The sequence below is a fragment of the Plutella xylostella genome, chromosome 4 (genome assembly GCF_932276165.1).
Source record: "Plutella xylostella chromosome 4, ilPluXylo3.1, whole genome shotgun sequence".
NCBI lineage: Eukaryota > Metazoa > Arthropoda > Insecta > Lepidoptera > Plutellidae > Plutella > Plutella xylostella.
Genome location: NC_063984.1, coordinates 7445191 through 7459350, shown reverse-complemented (window position 1 = coordinate 7459350; position 14160 = coordinate 7445191). Strand labels below are relative to the sequence as shown.

General features: G+C 37.9%; 3 protein-coding genes across 3 annotated transcripts; 2 read left to right on the top strand and 1 right to left on the bottom strand.

Moving 5' to 3' along the window:
• Window positions 1–489: 489 nt before the first annotated feature.
• LOC105398610 (calcium load-activated calcium channel) lies at window positions 490–2329 on the top strand. Its single transcript, XM_011570757.3, has 5 exons — window positions 490–692; window positions 1125–1202; window positions 1294–1468; window positions 1879–2019; window positions 2161–2329. Exons 1-5 carry the CDS (start codon window positions 632–634, stop codon window positions 2258–2260), a joined length of 555 nt encoding a protein of 184 aa, XP_011569059.1. The 5' UTR covers window positions 490–631; the 3' UTR covers window positions 2261–2329.
• Window positions 2330–2709: 380 nt separating this feature from the next.
• LOC105398621 (FAD-dependent oxidoreductase domain-containing protein 1) lies at window positions 2710–6397 on the bottom strand. The gene is made up of 7 exons (XM_011570768.3): window positions 6279–6397; window positions 5898–6209; window positions 5449–5749; window positions 4821–5157; window positions 4490–4721; window positions 3010–3124; window positions 2710–2889 (listed from the first exon to the last, which is right to left on the bottom strand). Exons 2-7 carry the CDS (start codon window positions 6174–6176, stop codon window positions 2750–2752), a joined length of 1404 nt encoding a protein of 467 aa, XP_011569070.2. The 5' UTR covers window positions 6177–6209; window positions 6279–6397; the 3' UTR covers window positions 2710–2749.
• Window positions 6398–6722: 325 nt separating this feature from the next.
• On the top strand, window positions 6723–12343 carry LOC105398630 (ATP-dependent RNA helicase DHX33). The gene is made up of 12 exons (XM_048631182.1): window positions 6723–7235; window positions 7383–7592; window positions 7829–8051; window positions 8160–8344; window positions 8494–8569; window positions 8857–9044; window positions 9421–9594; window positions 9883–10007; window positions 10172–10299; window positions 10544–10708; window positions 11005–11133; window positions 11441–12343. The coding sequence occupies exons 1-12, from the start codon at window positions 6985–6987 to the stop codon at window positions 11687–11689; spliced, it is 2103 nt and encodes a 700-aa protein (XP_048487139.1). The 5' UTR covers window positions 6723–6984; the 3' UTR covers window positions 11690–12343.
• The last annotated feature ends 1817 nt before the right edge of the window (window positions 12344–14160 follow it).

Sequence of the window (14160 nt, the reverse complement as noted above, 5' to 3'; positions counted from 1 at the left end):
GATACGGCCATAAGTATTGGTATCTAAAGACTCTTTAAATTTATAGTTTGAATGTAATAAGTCAGATATCTTTCGCCGTGGAATGGGATATACCTAAGTGTACAAATGCATGTCCCACAAATTCCCATTTTGGACTGAAAATCTTCGCAGTTTGGGATATTCTCCTCAGATTGGCAACACTGGAATTGAGTGAATGAATTTATCTGTGACCATGAATCGAGGCTGTTATTATTCTGAGTTTGAGCATATAGCAATAGTTTTTTTTTTTGGGTACTGTAAAGGTAAAAACTTGAACCTTAGTCATTTATACGAACACGTCAGTTTATTTGTTTCTATTTTATGCTACCTCACTTGGCTATTCGTATTCGCTATAACTTGTACATGCACTGTATGTGACCTCCGAATAATAACAGACTCACTGTGATCACGATTGATCGCCACCTATCACCACAGAGTAGATACTTTGTAAATCTCTTGGCTTGATGGCTTGACAGCTTGTCACTCAACTCGATCAACTCACTTCTGCAAAATTTATCGAAAATTTTATTCTTACTTCTTCTCAGTTATTTTCAACCAAATCAAAAACTGGTTAAATATTGTGTTCGGTGTCCTTTTATGATCTATTGACGCCATGTGGAGTGATTCTTTGTTAATAGTTTTTATTTCTATATGCACGGCATTCTTAGGAGAAGGTTAGGAGATCTTAATTATTTTTACCAATTTATAACATAGGTATTAAGAGCTGAGTGAGAAATAATGTATTTTTAAATAGAATACTAGGTATAAGGCATGACTGTGTCTGATAGTCTTTCGTTATAGTGAATTTTCCAACTTGTAATGCCAACTTTACCTAAGACACAAACCCCATATAAATATCCTACAATGGTAGCTATTCTGAAGGCAGAAATTATAATTTTAACGCTGTCAAACTATATATTTTGCTAGCTAAAAATGACATTTGAGGAAACACTCATAGAGTTAAATTTTAATTAAAGAAATTAAGGTTTTGACGGCATCAATATCTTTGTTCCTGATGCAGGATACCGGGAATTCATCACAATAGATATACTGATGTAGTGTAAAAAGTTATACAGTCAGAAAAAAAAGATTTATTCAATTTTCAGGTCTAACATGGATCCTTGTTTATCGTACTGAAAAATATCAGAAACTTAAGGTGGAAGTGGAGAGACAGAGTAAAAAATGTAAGAACTAAATATTACATTATTTTTCTGCTTTATAATCTTCGAGAAGAATGATAATATGAGTATAACTTTTATTATTATATATTTTTAGTGGAGAAACGGAAGGAAGCACATGGAGATTCACTGGACAAGCAACACAAGAAGAAGATTGAGCGTGAAGAGGAAAGATTAAAGAACAACAACAGGGACTTGTCTTTAGTAAAAATGAAGTCAATGTTTGCTATTGGATTTGCCTTCACTGCTTTGCTTAGCATGTTTAACAGTATGTAAGTACCTATTATATTGACTTAAACCTATATAATCCATGCTAGCTGTACACTGAAAATAGGGTAGCATGTACAAAAGTTGTATATTCCACCTGTAGCTCTGAGCCAGCCTTTAGCTAGAAAATGATTCTTGTACTTTTTAAAGTTTTTATGTGTGATGTGCAATGTCTGCATTTAAGTAAGTTCAAATGGAATGTTCAACACTCTATAGATTTTTTTATTTTGTATACTTACATGTTCAGTTCCCATAGTTTAGAATAAGTACACACACAAATCTACACTACCTGAAGCTAAATTAGTGTATAGGATAAACATTGTCCACTGAACATGGACATCATCACAGGAATGTGTCATGAATGTGCAACTTTTAATCCTGTTTTAGGTTCAAAACTTATTTTTATAATTTTCAGATTTGATGGAAGAGTAGTAGCTAAACTGCCATTTTATCCAATTTCCTGGGTACAAGGACTTAGTCACAGGAACTTGCCAGGAGATGATTACACCGACTGCTCATTCATATTCTTGTACATTTTGTGTACCATGAGCATTAGGTAAGCATGTTTATTAAATACATTGCTTTACACGATAAGACCACCATTTCTACTTAATAGTAATAATTTGAAAAATGCAATATTTTATACCTTGTTTTTTAGATTCACTAACATTATAATGTACCTATTTCATTATTTCAGGCAAAACATTCAAAAGCTTCTTGGCTTTGCTCCGTCACGTGTGGCATCAAAACAAGGAGGAGCTCTATTTGGTGCCCCTTCTCCTGCTCAGTTCAAGTAATGATATCATAGTCAAGTTTATTACTTGTTTTGTAAGTTATTTATTTCAAATAAAGAAGTTAGTAATTTTTTCGATGTTTATATGAAGAAGAGTCAACAGTAAAACTATAAAGTCCTCAAAACGAAGTTGAGACCATATTTAATTGATGTATTCATTAAAGGACAAAACCGTTAAAAAGCCATTGCCAAACGGTATTTTATTTTTTAAATGTATGTAAATAACCACTAAATAACTGATAGAGATAGAAAGTCTGCAAAATGGCACTCTTTAATGTCAGGACTTTATAGTTGGACAGGTTGGACTATAGTATAGTTTCCACCGTTATTATGTACAAGATTATACATATAATCACAGGGCTAAGACCACAGTTAAGCATGTAGCAGCAAGTCAGCCAGTAGCCTTAAAGCGGAACCAAACCCAGAATGAATTTTGTAATAAATTAAGGGAGATTCAGTTAACAACAATAATTTAATAACTCCATCATGTCTATTAATAAATATTTAACTCTACCATAGATTCGCTAGTGAGCAACCTATCAAAATGAAGCCTTGTTAATTCAATATTAATGTATCTGCTGTCAATAATTAGCTCAGCTATAGCTCTTCCGATGCCAGGTGCGTGTTGATATGCTGAAAAAAAACCAATTATTATTGATGAATAATAATAAAAGAGGAATTTATAGGCAGAATAATATACTACAAGTCCATTGTCTTACCAAATTATAATGTAAGTAACACAATTAGACATACCTAACCCTCCGAATCCAGCAGCAATAACTAGGTTGTTGTGATATGGGTGTGGCCCAACAATAGCAGTGTCATCGTATGTGTTGTAATCTGTGCATTCTGTACTTGTGTTGATGATCTGCAGAAAAAGTCCAGGTAATTATCAGTCTTTAACCATTTCTATCTTCTACTTTGGTTCAGTGACAAATACTAGAGCTGAACTAGGGTTTCTCACTGATGTAAGAGCACTAGCCAGTCTCTGTTTCAAAACACCAGCATTGACCTATTTGTGTATTCCTGTCGCATAGCAATAGTGTCCTCATGCTCTGAGATAGTGGTGGGAAAAACGGCTACATTTTGATAACACGCTACAGACGCTATGTTACACATTTATAGCAGGTTATTTAATCCGCTAGGTTATAACGATATTGAAGAGCAAAAAAAAAAATTTATGAAAAAACCAATGAACTTTCCTTCATACTTTACAGGCTTAGGACTGTCTATAATGGCACATCACTGTTTCCATAATGGCACATCACTGTTTCTCTTCATTTTTATGAATTATTGTCAAACGTTCTTTAATTGCAATAACTATTTACAAACACAAAACACTTTAAAACCACAAAGTAATATCCTTTCAATGTTTCATCCACTTACGAAAACACACGTAAAGTAAAGATAGGTAAATTGTCCAGTCAAAGTTCAATCACACACAATCACAAAACATTTAAAATACGAAATTGTCCTCAGAACCAAATTGTCCGTTAGAAAGTACCTATTTACACTTACACAAACACTATTTATTTTCAATTTTACACTAAACCTAAATAAACACTATACCTATTTTAATACGTTACTATTTAAACTATTTATTATTATGTATATTTACAAATATTTATTTACAGCACGCAAATGCAACAAAACAAACAACGCGATCGTAATTCGTAACGTTGCGCGAGGCACAATTAGCATAGCGGCCACCCGTGGCCGTTGCCAAATCGCGACTGCGGAGCTAATTTCAGCAGATAGCGGAGCGCTATTGCGTAGTGAAGCTTGCAGCTTCGCAGCGTCTCGCTCTCTCACACGCGAGTCGCGCGACGTTGCACCGTTGAGAGAGCGAGACGCTACAAAGCAAGTGAATATCGCCTGCGCGGTTATCGCGCGCCACGTCTCGCGGCTGCGAGAAATAGCGGAGCCGCTCCGCTATTTCTAGCAGTAGCGTCGTGGCAACGGCCGCGGGCAGACGCTATCCAATTTTGCGAGCTAAGCTCGCGAGGGCGCGTCGCGTTATAATTATAGCAGCATTTGCGCGTTCATAAAGCGAATGCTATTCGTTGCGAGCAAATCACTTGCTATGTTTTTTAGCTATATGTTATATTAACCTCCACTACTCTGAGATTCCTTTAATGCCGGGCTGGGAACATATGTAGGGGCACTATTTTTATGCATGTGCAACAGTCAAACAGAAATAGGTCAATGCTGGTTTTTTCTTAATAATATTTACCTCAGCATTTTTTAAAACAGGCACTCTATTTTCGAGTGGTTGTTTGATGACTGTATCGAAATACTCTTGCTCTGAAATATTTGAATCAACAGTAGACAATGGGAGATGTCCAACAAGGGTTTCATTCATTAAGCCATTTCTTTTGAACCACAAACCACTTGAATCTTGAATCAAGGGAGTCCCAATACCGATTGGATTTTCGTCACCCTTTAATGTGTAGATGTTTTGTTTCCTGAAATTATAATATGATTCATTCCAATATCCTATCAGAAATCACTGTTTAACTTTGTGTAGCGAAGTTGGAGTGTGATATGTGTAGGTTTGACTTTACCTGCTTTTTATAGGAAGTGGTATTGACAGAAGTCCTTTACCAATACCAACATCAGCCATCTTGGCAATATTTGCAGATTCTGCACCAGCTGCCAATATGCAAGAAGCAAATTTAATGTCCATTTCCTTCCCTTCTGGTGAAGTGTATTGTACCTTGTAGATTCTTTTGAAACTGCCCGGAGGAACCCCTTCCATCATCACATCTCTTTGTGATTGCAGTTCAAAGCCTGTCACCTCAGCATCCATGTAGACAGTACCCATATCTTTACATCTTTGTACGAGAGCATTTAGTACTGACCAGGAATTGAAGGTTCCTTCTAATTCAGTGCCAACACATCCTGTGAATGAAATATATATGATTAAATAAAAATTGCATGGAATAATAGCAGTTTTGATTTTATACAGTATGAAAGAAGGAATAGAAAAAAACTTCATTGACAAAACAATTTTTACAGATTCAAAGAAAAATACTAGCACTTAACATATTTATTTATATACATATTATTATAAGCCATGTTTTGTGGCAGCAAGTGTTTTTTTTTGGGTTTTGTGTTGTGTTAAATGTCTGACATTGATTTAGATATTTGGTAATGACTGTCTTGGTTGGTGTTAGGATAAGGGATACAAACCTAAGGCAACATCTTCAGTATTAATCCATGGGTACCTCCTCTTAATAGTTTGTGGTGAGAGCAACTCATTCCTCACTCCATGCTCCCGCTGCAGTGTCACATTGTATTGCATGTTCTCTGCATACTTCTCACTAGCCAGTACCAAGTATCCATGAGGACAATATTCTATGTCAACATTGCTGAACATATTTTTATTGAAATTTCTATAAAACTCTGCACCATACTGGGATAGTAATATATTTTCAGGGAGTGAGAAATGCTGATTTAGAGAAAATGTAGATGACTGCTGAGCTTTCTTAAACTGAAAACATATTGTTGGAGAATGAGTTAGGTATTTGTTAAAATTATAGGTAATGCCTTACCTGATTGCAAAATTATAACTTTTGTATCACTTGTGGTCTAAAAGTAGCTCGTTACATAAATAAATGACGAAATTTCGTGATTCTTACCGTTAGATCTTTTTCTATAACTGCTACAGATAAACCTCTTCCAGCTCTAGTTTTCAACCAATAAGCAATAGATGACCCGATGATACCTCCACCAATAATTACGATATCGGCATGTTCAAGGTAATTGTCTTTTTTCCCAAATACTGAGGGAAAATCACCTTTGATAATATCTAATGTCTTTCTCAAAGGATGTTTCTGTTTTATGGTTTTTGAATATTGGCGAAAGTTACTCAAAGTTTTATGAGATAGAACAGCTCGCTTAATGGATTTATGAAACATTCTATTTGTATTATGGCGAAGGAATACCTAAAACTGAAAGTTTTTAGAGTAAGTATAGGTTAGACAAGGATGAAAATCGTAACTGTTTTCTAAATCTTTTACCGGATACTTTGCAGATGATGACGATGATGTATATCTTTAGTTAAAACCCTGATGCAACATATTTATTTATAAAACTTTATTAAATTTTACAGTGAAAAATTTAATAATATTTTAATGTTTACAGAAACTTCAGAACAGAACAATGTAACTACTCTGTGAATAAATGTAATTTTTTGCACAGATTCAAAAATTTGTCCGAAGCTCAGAATAATAGCGCTTATTGGGGTGGATTTGATGTTCCTTGTGTTCAAATCAACCTTGTCATGAAGAAACTTTGAAGAAAGAAGTTAAACGGAGGTCGGGAGTTCTGAGATGAATATGTTTTCAATACCTCTATCGCAATAAAAATAATTAATAAAATTTAAATTAAATATATTTTTATTCCTAAAAATCACAGACCATCCCAAATTTGTTTTCTGTCCGACTGTCCGACTGACATTTTCACATAAATTTCACTTGCAGTCTTGCATTGATAACATAACCTCCAAACGAAGATTTGTTTTGAATATAATTTGTATCTTCAGCTACAAAATGTAAGAATTATGATAATTTTATTATCTAAATATTTCATCGAAGTGTATAGTGTGACGGGAAATAATTCCTAGGCTATTTGAGTTACAAAAACCACTTGGGAATAAATATTGGACACATTGGATAAAATCATAAATTCGCTACCACTAGCATGGTAATAATATGTTAAAATACAATGGATTCTAAATATGCTTCAATCAGTGCAGAAAATGCAAAGTCTGCCAATAAGAGAAAACATATTTTATCCATTAATAAGCTTAACATAAAGAAAGCAAAGACACCTTTGAATGCAACTCACATCAAAATCTCACCTAATAACGGTGATATAAATGTCAAAAAGAGTGACCATGAAGTGGAAAAGACGGCAATTTCTGAAGATCTACAAGAAGCAAGGAAGAAGCTGCCTGTGTATGCAGTGAGAAATAGGTATGCTTACCAAGTTTCAGTATTGCAGCTTACTAAATCCACAATACCATATTCCTCTTTAATTACTATAGATTGATTTCTTGGCTTGAATTACTATTTGTCCTTTTTGAAAATCTTATTATAATGTAAATTAAATATATTTTTTAGAATCCTTGAAGAAATTAGAAAGAATGATACAATGATTCTTATTGGTGAAACTGGCAGTGGCAAGACTACACAGATACCACAGATTATCCATGGGGCGCGCCTGGAGGGGGCAGGGGCCATCGCCATCACACAGCCCCGCAGAGTGGCTGCCATCACCATAGCACTCCGAGTTGCTGCTGAATCTAAAACCGAAGTGGGATCCATTGTTGGGTTAGTTTATAAGTAAACTAACTATATTACACTTTGTCTTAGAAGGATAAGTAAGCTATAAGATGTATTACTTAAATAATATGTTCAATTTACTATAGTAACAAGGTACAGTAGTAGGCAAAGCATGGAATGCAATCTTCATATAGAGAAAATTTCATTCATTTGTATTAGGAAATACCAAGATTCCATTGCATGATTATTATCCATCAACAAAACTAAAATCTGTAATTTTTCAGATATACAGTGAGGTTTGAAGATGTGACAAGTCCTAGGACTAAGATAAAGTATATGACAGATGGTATGCTCCTGCGTGAGGCCATCATAGATCCCCTTCTGAAGGCATACTCGGTGGTGGTGCTGGATGAGGCTCATGAACGCACCGTCAGCACTGATGTCCTGTTCGGTATCATCAAGATAGCACAGAAAGAGAGGACTGAGAAGAAATTAACTCCTCTCAAGGTATTGAAAGCTGCTGAACTTCTAATATTCTATTTTTAATATTCAACATATTATGAAAACTTATTATAATTTTACAAAATAAATAAATATATTCTACCTTTCCTGTAGGTCATAATAATGTCTGCCACGATGGATGTTGATACATTCAGTAAGTACTTCAACAACTGTCCTGTGATCTACTTGGAAGGGCGGACCTATCCTGTCACTATTTTCCACTCAAAATCACCACATGAGGACTATGCATATGCGGCTGTATGCACAATATTCCAGCTCCATTCCACTATGCCATCCAAGTAAGTTATTCATTTATACCATCACCCCCATATTGGCTGATGCATAGACTTTATTATTGTGGCACAGGATCAAATTTTAATTAGAACATATGCTGTATTCTATTATTACAATATTGGACGATAATACTTAATTTATATTTTCATTACAGCCATGACTTCCTGGTATTCTTGACTGGCCAGGAAGAAATTGAGAGTGTTATATACAACATCAAACAGATAGCTAAAGTGAGTATTGTTGTAAATACATTCTCTTGGAGCAAAGCTTGATGTGTACCTATTTTATTTAGTCTTGAAGATTGAACAATCTAAATTTTGAAAACCGAATTCTTACTTATTCAAAACCTACACTTTGTAAAATATTGCTATATGTATACCTATAGTATCTCTAAACTTTACAAACATTTTACTTTCGCTTGGGGACAAACACCTGAGGTATTGTCCTCTGTCCATGACTTTCGCCGCGGCTCTCCAGTCTCCCTATTACCACACAACAAACCATTCACGTTCCTCAGAGTGCGGCCGGCCCGCCGCTGAAGCTGTGTCCGCTGTACGCGGGGCTGCCGGCCGGCAAGCAGCTGCAGGTGTGGCGCGCGGCCCCCGCCGGCAGCAGGAAGGTGGTGCTCGCCACCAACATCGCCGAGGCCTCCGTCACCATACCCGGCATCAAGTGCGTCATCGACACCGGGATGGTGAAAGAGAGGTTTGTGTTTTCTTTGTTTTGGTTTTAGGTTCACCGCGCACCGATTTCCTGTTGGAATAAACATAAATTCCAGAGATAGATTTCCGTTAACGATAGCAATATTTTTAGGAAATAGTTCAAATCACTCTAAATATACTTATGACTTTTAAACAAGACATAAAATCTACATTCTCTTCTAAGCCACGATGCCACAGATATAAAAAACTGAAGTTCAACAGTTTTTAGTGCCCCTGGTAAGTGTTGTTGCACGTTGTTAAGTGTCGCCGTCGACGGACACGTCGTGGAGGACACCATCATCATCATCGTCATCAAGTGTTGTTGCGGAGATGGCTATAACGAACATTTATCCATATTAAGAAACTCACCTCCCCCACAGGACGTGGTGCGGCGGCACGGGCGCGGAGCGTCTCCGCGTGTGCCGCTGCGCGCAGGCGGCGGCGTGGCAGCGCGCGGGCCGCGCGGGGCGGGACGCGCCCGGCCGCGCCTACCGCCTCTACACGGCCAAGGACTTCCAGGGGAGAGCCGCGCATAATGCGCCCGAGATTGTTAGGTATTCTGTTACTGGCCACCTGGCTGTTTGTTTTTTTTGTTTATTTGCTCTTGTGTCACCATCATCAGGATATATTCATTCACTGTTGGACAGTGGACATAGGTCTCTATGGCATTATGTTGATGATACATAATTGAAGTTGATATTATGAACTCTAGCCCGACATCTTAGTAGCCTATGGGAGAAGAAAAGCTTATGGCCAGTAGTGAAAGATTATGAGCTGTTGATGATTATTTGATGTCAGATTATTCTGCGCTGAAGCTCAATTAAAACAATGGCGTCTTACAGGTGTCCACTAGCGCCGACGATTCTGTCGCTGATCGCGATGGGCGTGGAGCCCAACACGTTCCCTCTGATCAACGCGCCGCCCGCCGACTCTGTCAGGACTTCTTTGAACCTGTTGCGGGAACTGGGTAAAATTATAGTTTTATTACGAGTGCAATTATTATTATAGAACATTTTTTTAACAAGTTTGACGTCCATCGTAGTGTGCAATTAGTTCTCTTGTTTTGTAGGTACTTACATGAGAATTCCAACTTGAAGCCATTATAACCATCCATTTATCTTCTTTTTGCAGGAGCTGTAGAGAACGTGGACACGACACCGACGCTGACTGTTTTGGGCAAAAAGATGGCGGCGTTCCCCATTGACCCGAAATATTCAAAAATTCTCTTGAGTGCTCCGGAGTACGATTGTTTGGACGAGGTACGCACCATATCTACTTATATTTTCTACAAATATTTTTGATGGAATTTTAGGATTATCCCAAAATGTCTGTCCTGACCAAATACGATATAGTTCACCATTATAACTATAGAATAGATAGATAGGTACCTAGATATATTTACAAATGTAAATATAAACCATCTCACAGAAACTCGCCAAAAAACCCACATAAAGTCATTCCAGCTGCTTTGGACTGTTTTGAAGTCGTAAATATTGATTACAGGCGCTAAGTCTAGTGGCGATACTGTCGAGTGAGAACGTGTTCCACGCGCCGATGCACAAGAGGGAGGAGGCGTTGAAGGTGAAACAGAAGTTCGTATCGCCGCTCGGCGACCACATCACGCTGCTAAACGTGTTCAAAGCCTTCTGCAAAGCTACGCTAAAGAAGGTGAGTTTAATTTTACAAAATATTGTTGGTTAATATAATGTTTTTGAAATAAGAATATTAGGGAAAACATTGGGAACTTCTATTGACCTGTGAATATGGTTGAATTTTTATACTGCTTCTCACTTAAGGCCTTATAGCAGACTAAGGGCAAAGCCCCATTGGTCTGTTGCGTTGTTGCTGTTCAAAAAAAGTCAATTGCTTTGGGACGACGGCACGCAACTCACCAATGGGTCTCACCTAAGGAGTAAAACGTATCTAGCGATGACAGTACAGTATATTTGAATTTTATTTTTCAGCAATGGTGCAAAGAAAACTACTTGAATCACAAGAACCTAACTTACGCGTGCGAAGTGCGGCAACAACTACTGAAGATCTGCCAGAGATTCAACCTGACCGTCTCTAGCTGCGGGCAAGCTCATGAACAGGTACTCTATTCACATAAAGCATAGCCGTAATGCTTTAATATGCTTACAAGGTGAGAGCTGCGTTGCTACGGCTTTCTCCCGCCTGAAAATCGAGATATAAAAGAGGCTGGCCGTGCGATTGCCCTTGAGCTTTCTTGTACAGGGTGTCCCACGTTAAACGGCACATCCAAAAGATAGTGAACACAACTCGTTATAATTATGTCCAATCCCTATTCGAGTTTTTTTTCTTACATTTATTTGATTTTAAATAGCCATCCTCGTCCACCTTCATTTAACCCCGTTTATTACATGCCACCCAATTCCTCAGGTGCTAAAGTGCCTACTCACAGGCCTGTTCAGCAACTGCGCGTGGCTGCGCGAGACGGCGGCAGTGGGCGGCGCGCGCTACGTGACGGCCGGCGGCGTGCCCGCGCGACTGCACCCCGCCTGCGCCCTGCTCCCCGCGCGCCCCCCCGCGCTCGTCTACTCCGAGCTGTTGCATACCACTAGGGCGTATCTCGTGACGGCGTCGGCGGTGCAGGCCAATTGGCTGCCGGGAGGTAAAAGGGCTAGATGACGAAGGAACGGACGGTAGGGTTTGGATAGACTATAAACTAAATTTGACACGTGGCAAACCCTAGCTCAAGTGTTTGTCGGCACGGTAAGAAGTGGATGCTGTACCGAATTTTCATAAAGAGAGAGTCAGTACCGTTAACTTTTAGGAGACTATTTATGTGAAACAAGGTATAGTTAAATTGAAGTGGAGTTATGGTGACGATGTGGTTATGATAGCATTGAACAGAAGTTAATTGCCTGAGTTTCCAGGCGTTTAGTAGGTAGGTATATTTTTTATATTTCGTTACCTTAGATCACATCTGAAATCACGAAAAAACAGCTGTAGCTTACATTTTGGATGTGTAGGTATAAGCACTATGAAATAGCTGTTTATTTTTTGCTATTTCAGAGTTGTTTTCATAAAAGTACTAAATAGTAAGCTCGGTAGTCGGGCCCACTAACCCGCCGACGGGAAGTGCACTAATAACATTGGATCCTGTATAATAGGTGAGAACAAGTTATCTTATGCCATACATATTTTTGAACATATTAAGTTGTATACCAATTATTATGTTTCAAGTAGTTTTATCTTAATTAGTGTTTTAGAGATTTACTTCTAAGTTATAGAGTAAAATGTGAAAATAACAGGCTTTTATATCCGAACAGTTAATGTTTTATCTAAAGCCGCGTACAGACCGGCCCAACGAACGCCAACGAACGTTTTTCGTTGACCTTCGTTTCTGCAATTTGCCCTGTATTATGTATGATAAATATCCATCGTTGGGATAACCGTTGGCGTTCGTTGGCCGTTCGTTGGCCCGGTCTGTACGCAGCTTAAGAAGTAATATGTGTTATCGTTAGTGATTTTATCGTTTTTACCAGAATATCTGACTACCTCACTCAACTTTAATTTCTTACGAATTATTTACTATCGTTTATAAGCTCCATATTCATTCCAGAAGTAAAAAATCCGTAAGAATTATTTTTGTACGATATTTTATTGCTATAATTGAATGTAACTAGCGGCGTAATATTTAAATCGGGTGTGTTCGTTTAGATACAATAATAGGGCACCGTGTTGGTAATATCTCATGAAAGATCAATCCACAATATAAAAAGCTATTTTGCCATGCTTGCTTCATTTATAAAGTGATTTTATAGTTTTTCTTCATAAACCTATTGTGAATGACCGCTATCAGCTAGTATCAGTGGCCCAGTTCTGGCCATGTATTATTTAGCGACTTTGTTGGTTTGTCGTCGAAACGATAAGAAGATGAATGGTATTCGAAAGTTTTTAGTATCAATGAATTTCCCTATCATCATCAGCCTATAGCAGTGCACTGCTGGACGTAGGCCTCTCCCAAAGCACGCCACTGGATGCGATCTTTAGCTTTCCGCATCCAATCATAACCAGCCACCTTTCGCAAGTCGTCACCCCATCTAGCCGGAGGGCGTCCCACACTACGTTTGCCTTGTCGCGGCCTACCCCATCAGTCATCGGTTCTTCGACAGATGTGACTAGTACACTGCCACTTAAGCTTACTAACTCGGTGAGCTACGAGTATGTCGGTGACTTTAGTTCTCTGTCGGATTACTTCGTTCCGGATGCGATCTTTCAGAGAGAATCCCTATACAAAACATGTTGTTGGATCTTTAATAAATTTCTTAGCGTGTCTTATAGTCGTCGAAATATAATAGGCACGTTTGGACAGCTCCAAAATGTATGGTAATTATCTTTCCTCTCAGTCTTTCGCACTACCTATAACTTTCTCCACAACACCCAAGGTTAGCTGGAAGAGAATGGTGTTAGCATTAAGTTCGCCTATGTACATAAATTTATTATTGTGCAAAAAAGTATTTAATAATAATAATAATATGGGATGACAGCTGGTGTCAAACCGAAATCATGAAAAATCTAAACAATAAGTAACTTTTGGTGCTTTAAAAGTTATTTCTCCTTTCGGCCGTTAAATAATAAGCCAGATTATGTGTCTTTTTATGTATTTCATCAAGTAAATCAAGAGTAAATAGCAAATTTGAGTAGTTTTCCAAACGGGCCTATTATATTTCGACGAGTATAATAAAAAATATTATCTAGCTAGTCAGATTAGCGTACGTAGCTGACTGGCCGGGGTGCGCCGGACGTAGGAAATATAAGGCAAAGAGAAGATCTAGCACGGGGCGCAAGACGCGCACGCCAAGACGTGACAAAAGTTTTGGCTAACTGATGCGGCTTCGAGAGTGAGTGCGACGGAAGTTTTTTGTCAAGTCTTGACGTGCGTGTCTTGTGCCCCGTCTAAGAGCACACGTAGGGGGTTGGTATTCTCGTGCACACTACGTTTTTTTAAATAATAAATGATCGTTGTAACCATTACTACCTATACTACCATTGTTATTTTGTTAAGAATGTTCGTGTGTTGTGGAGTAATAAGTTATTGTAAATAAGTAAGACTTAGTGCGTAAGATAACGATTTTATAACATGAGAGTTTTTA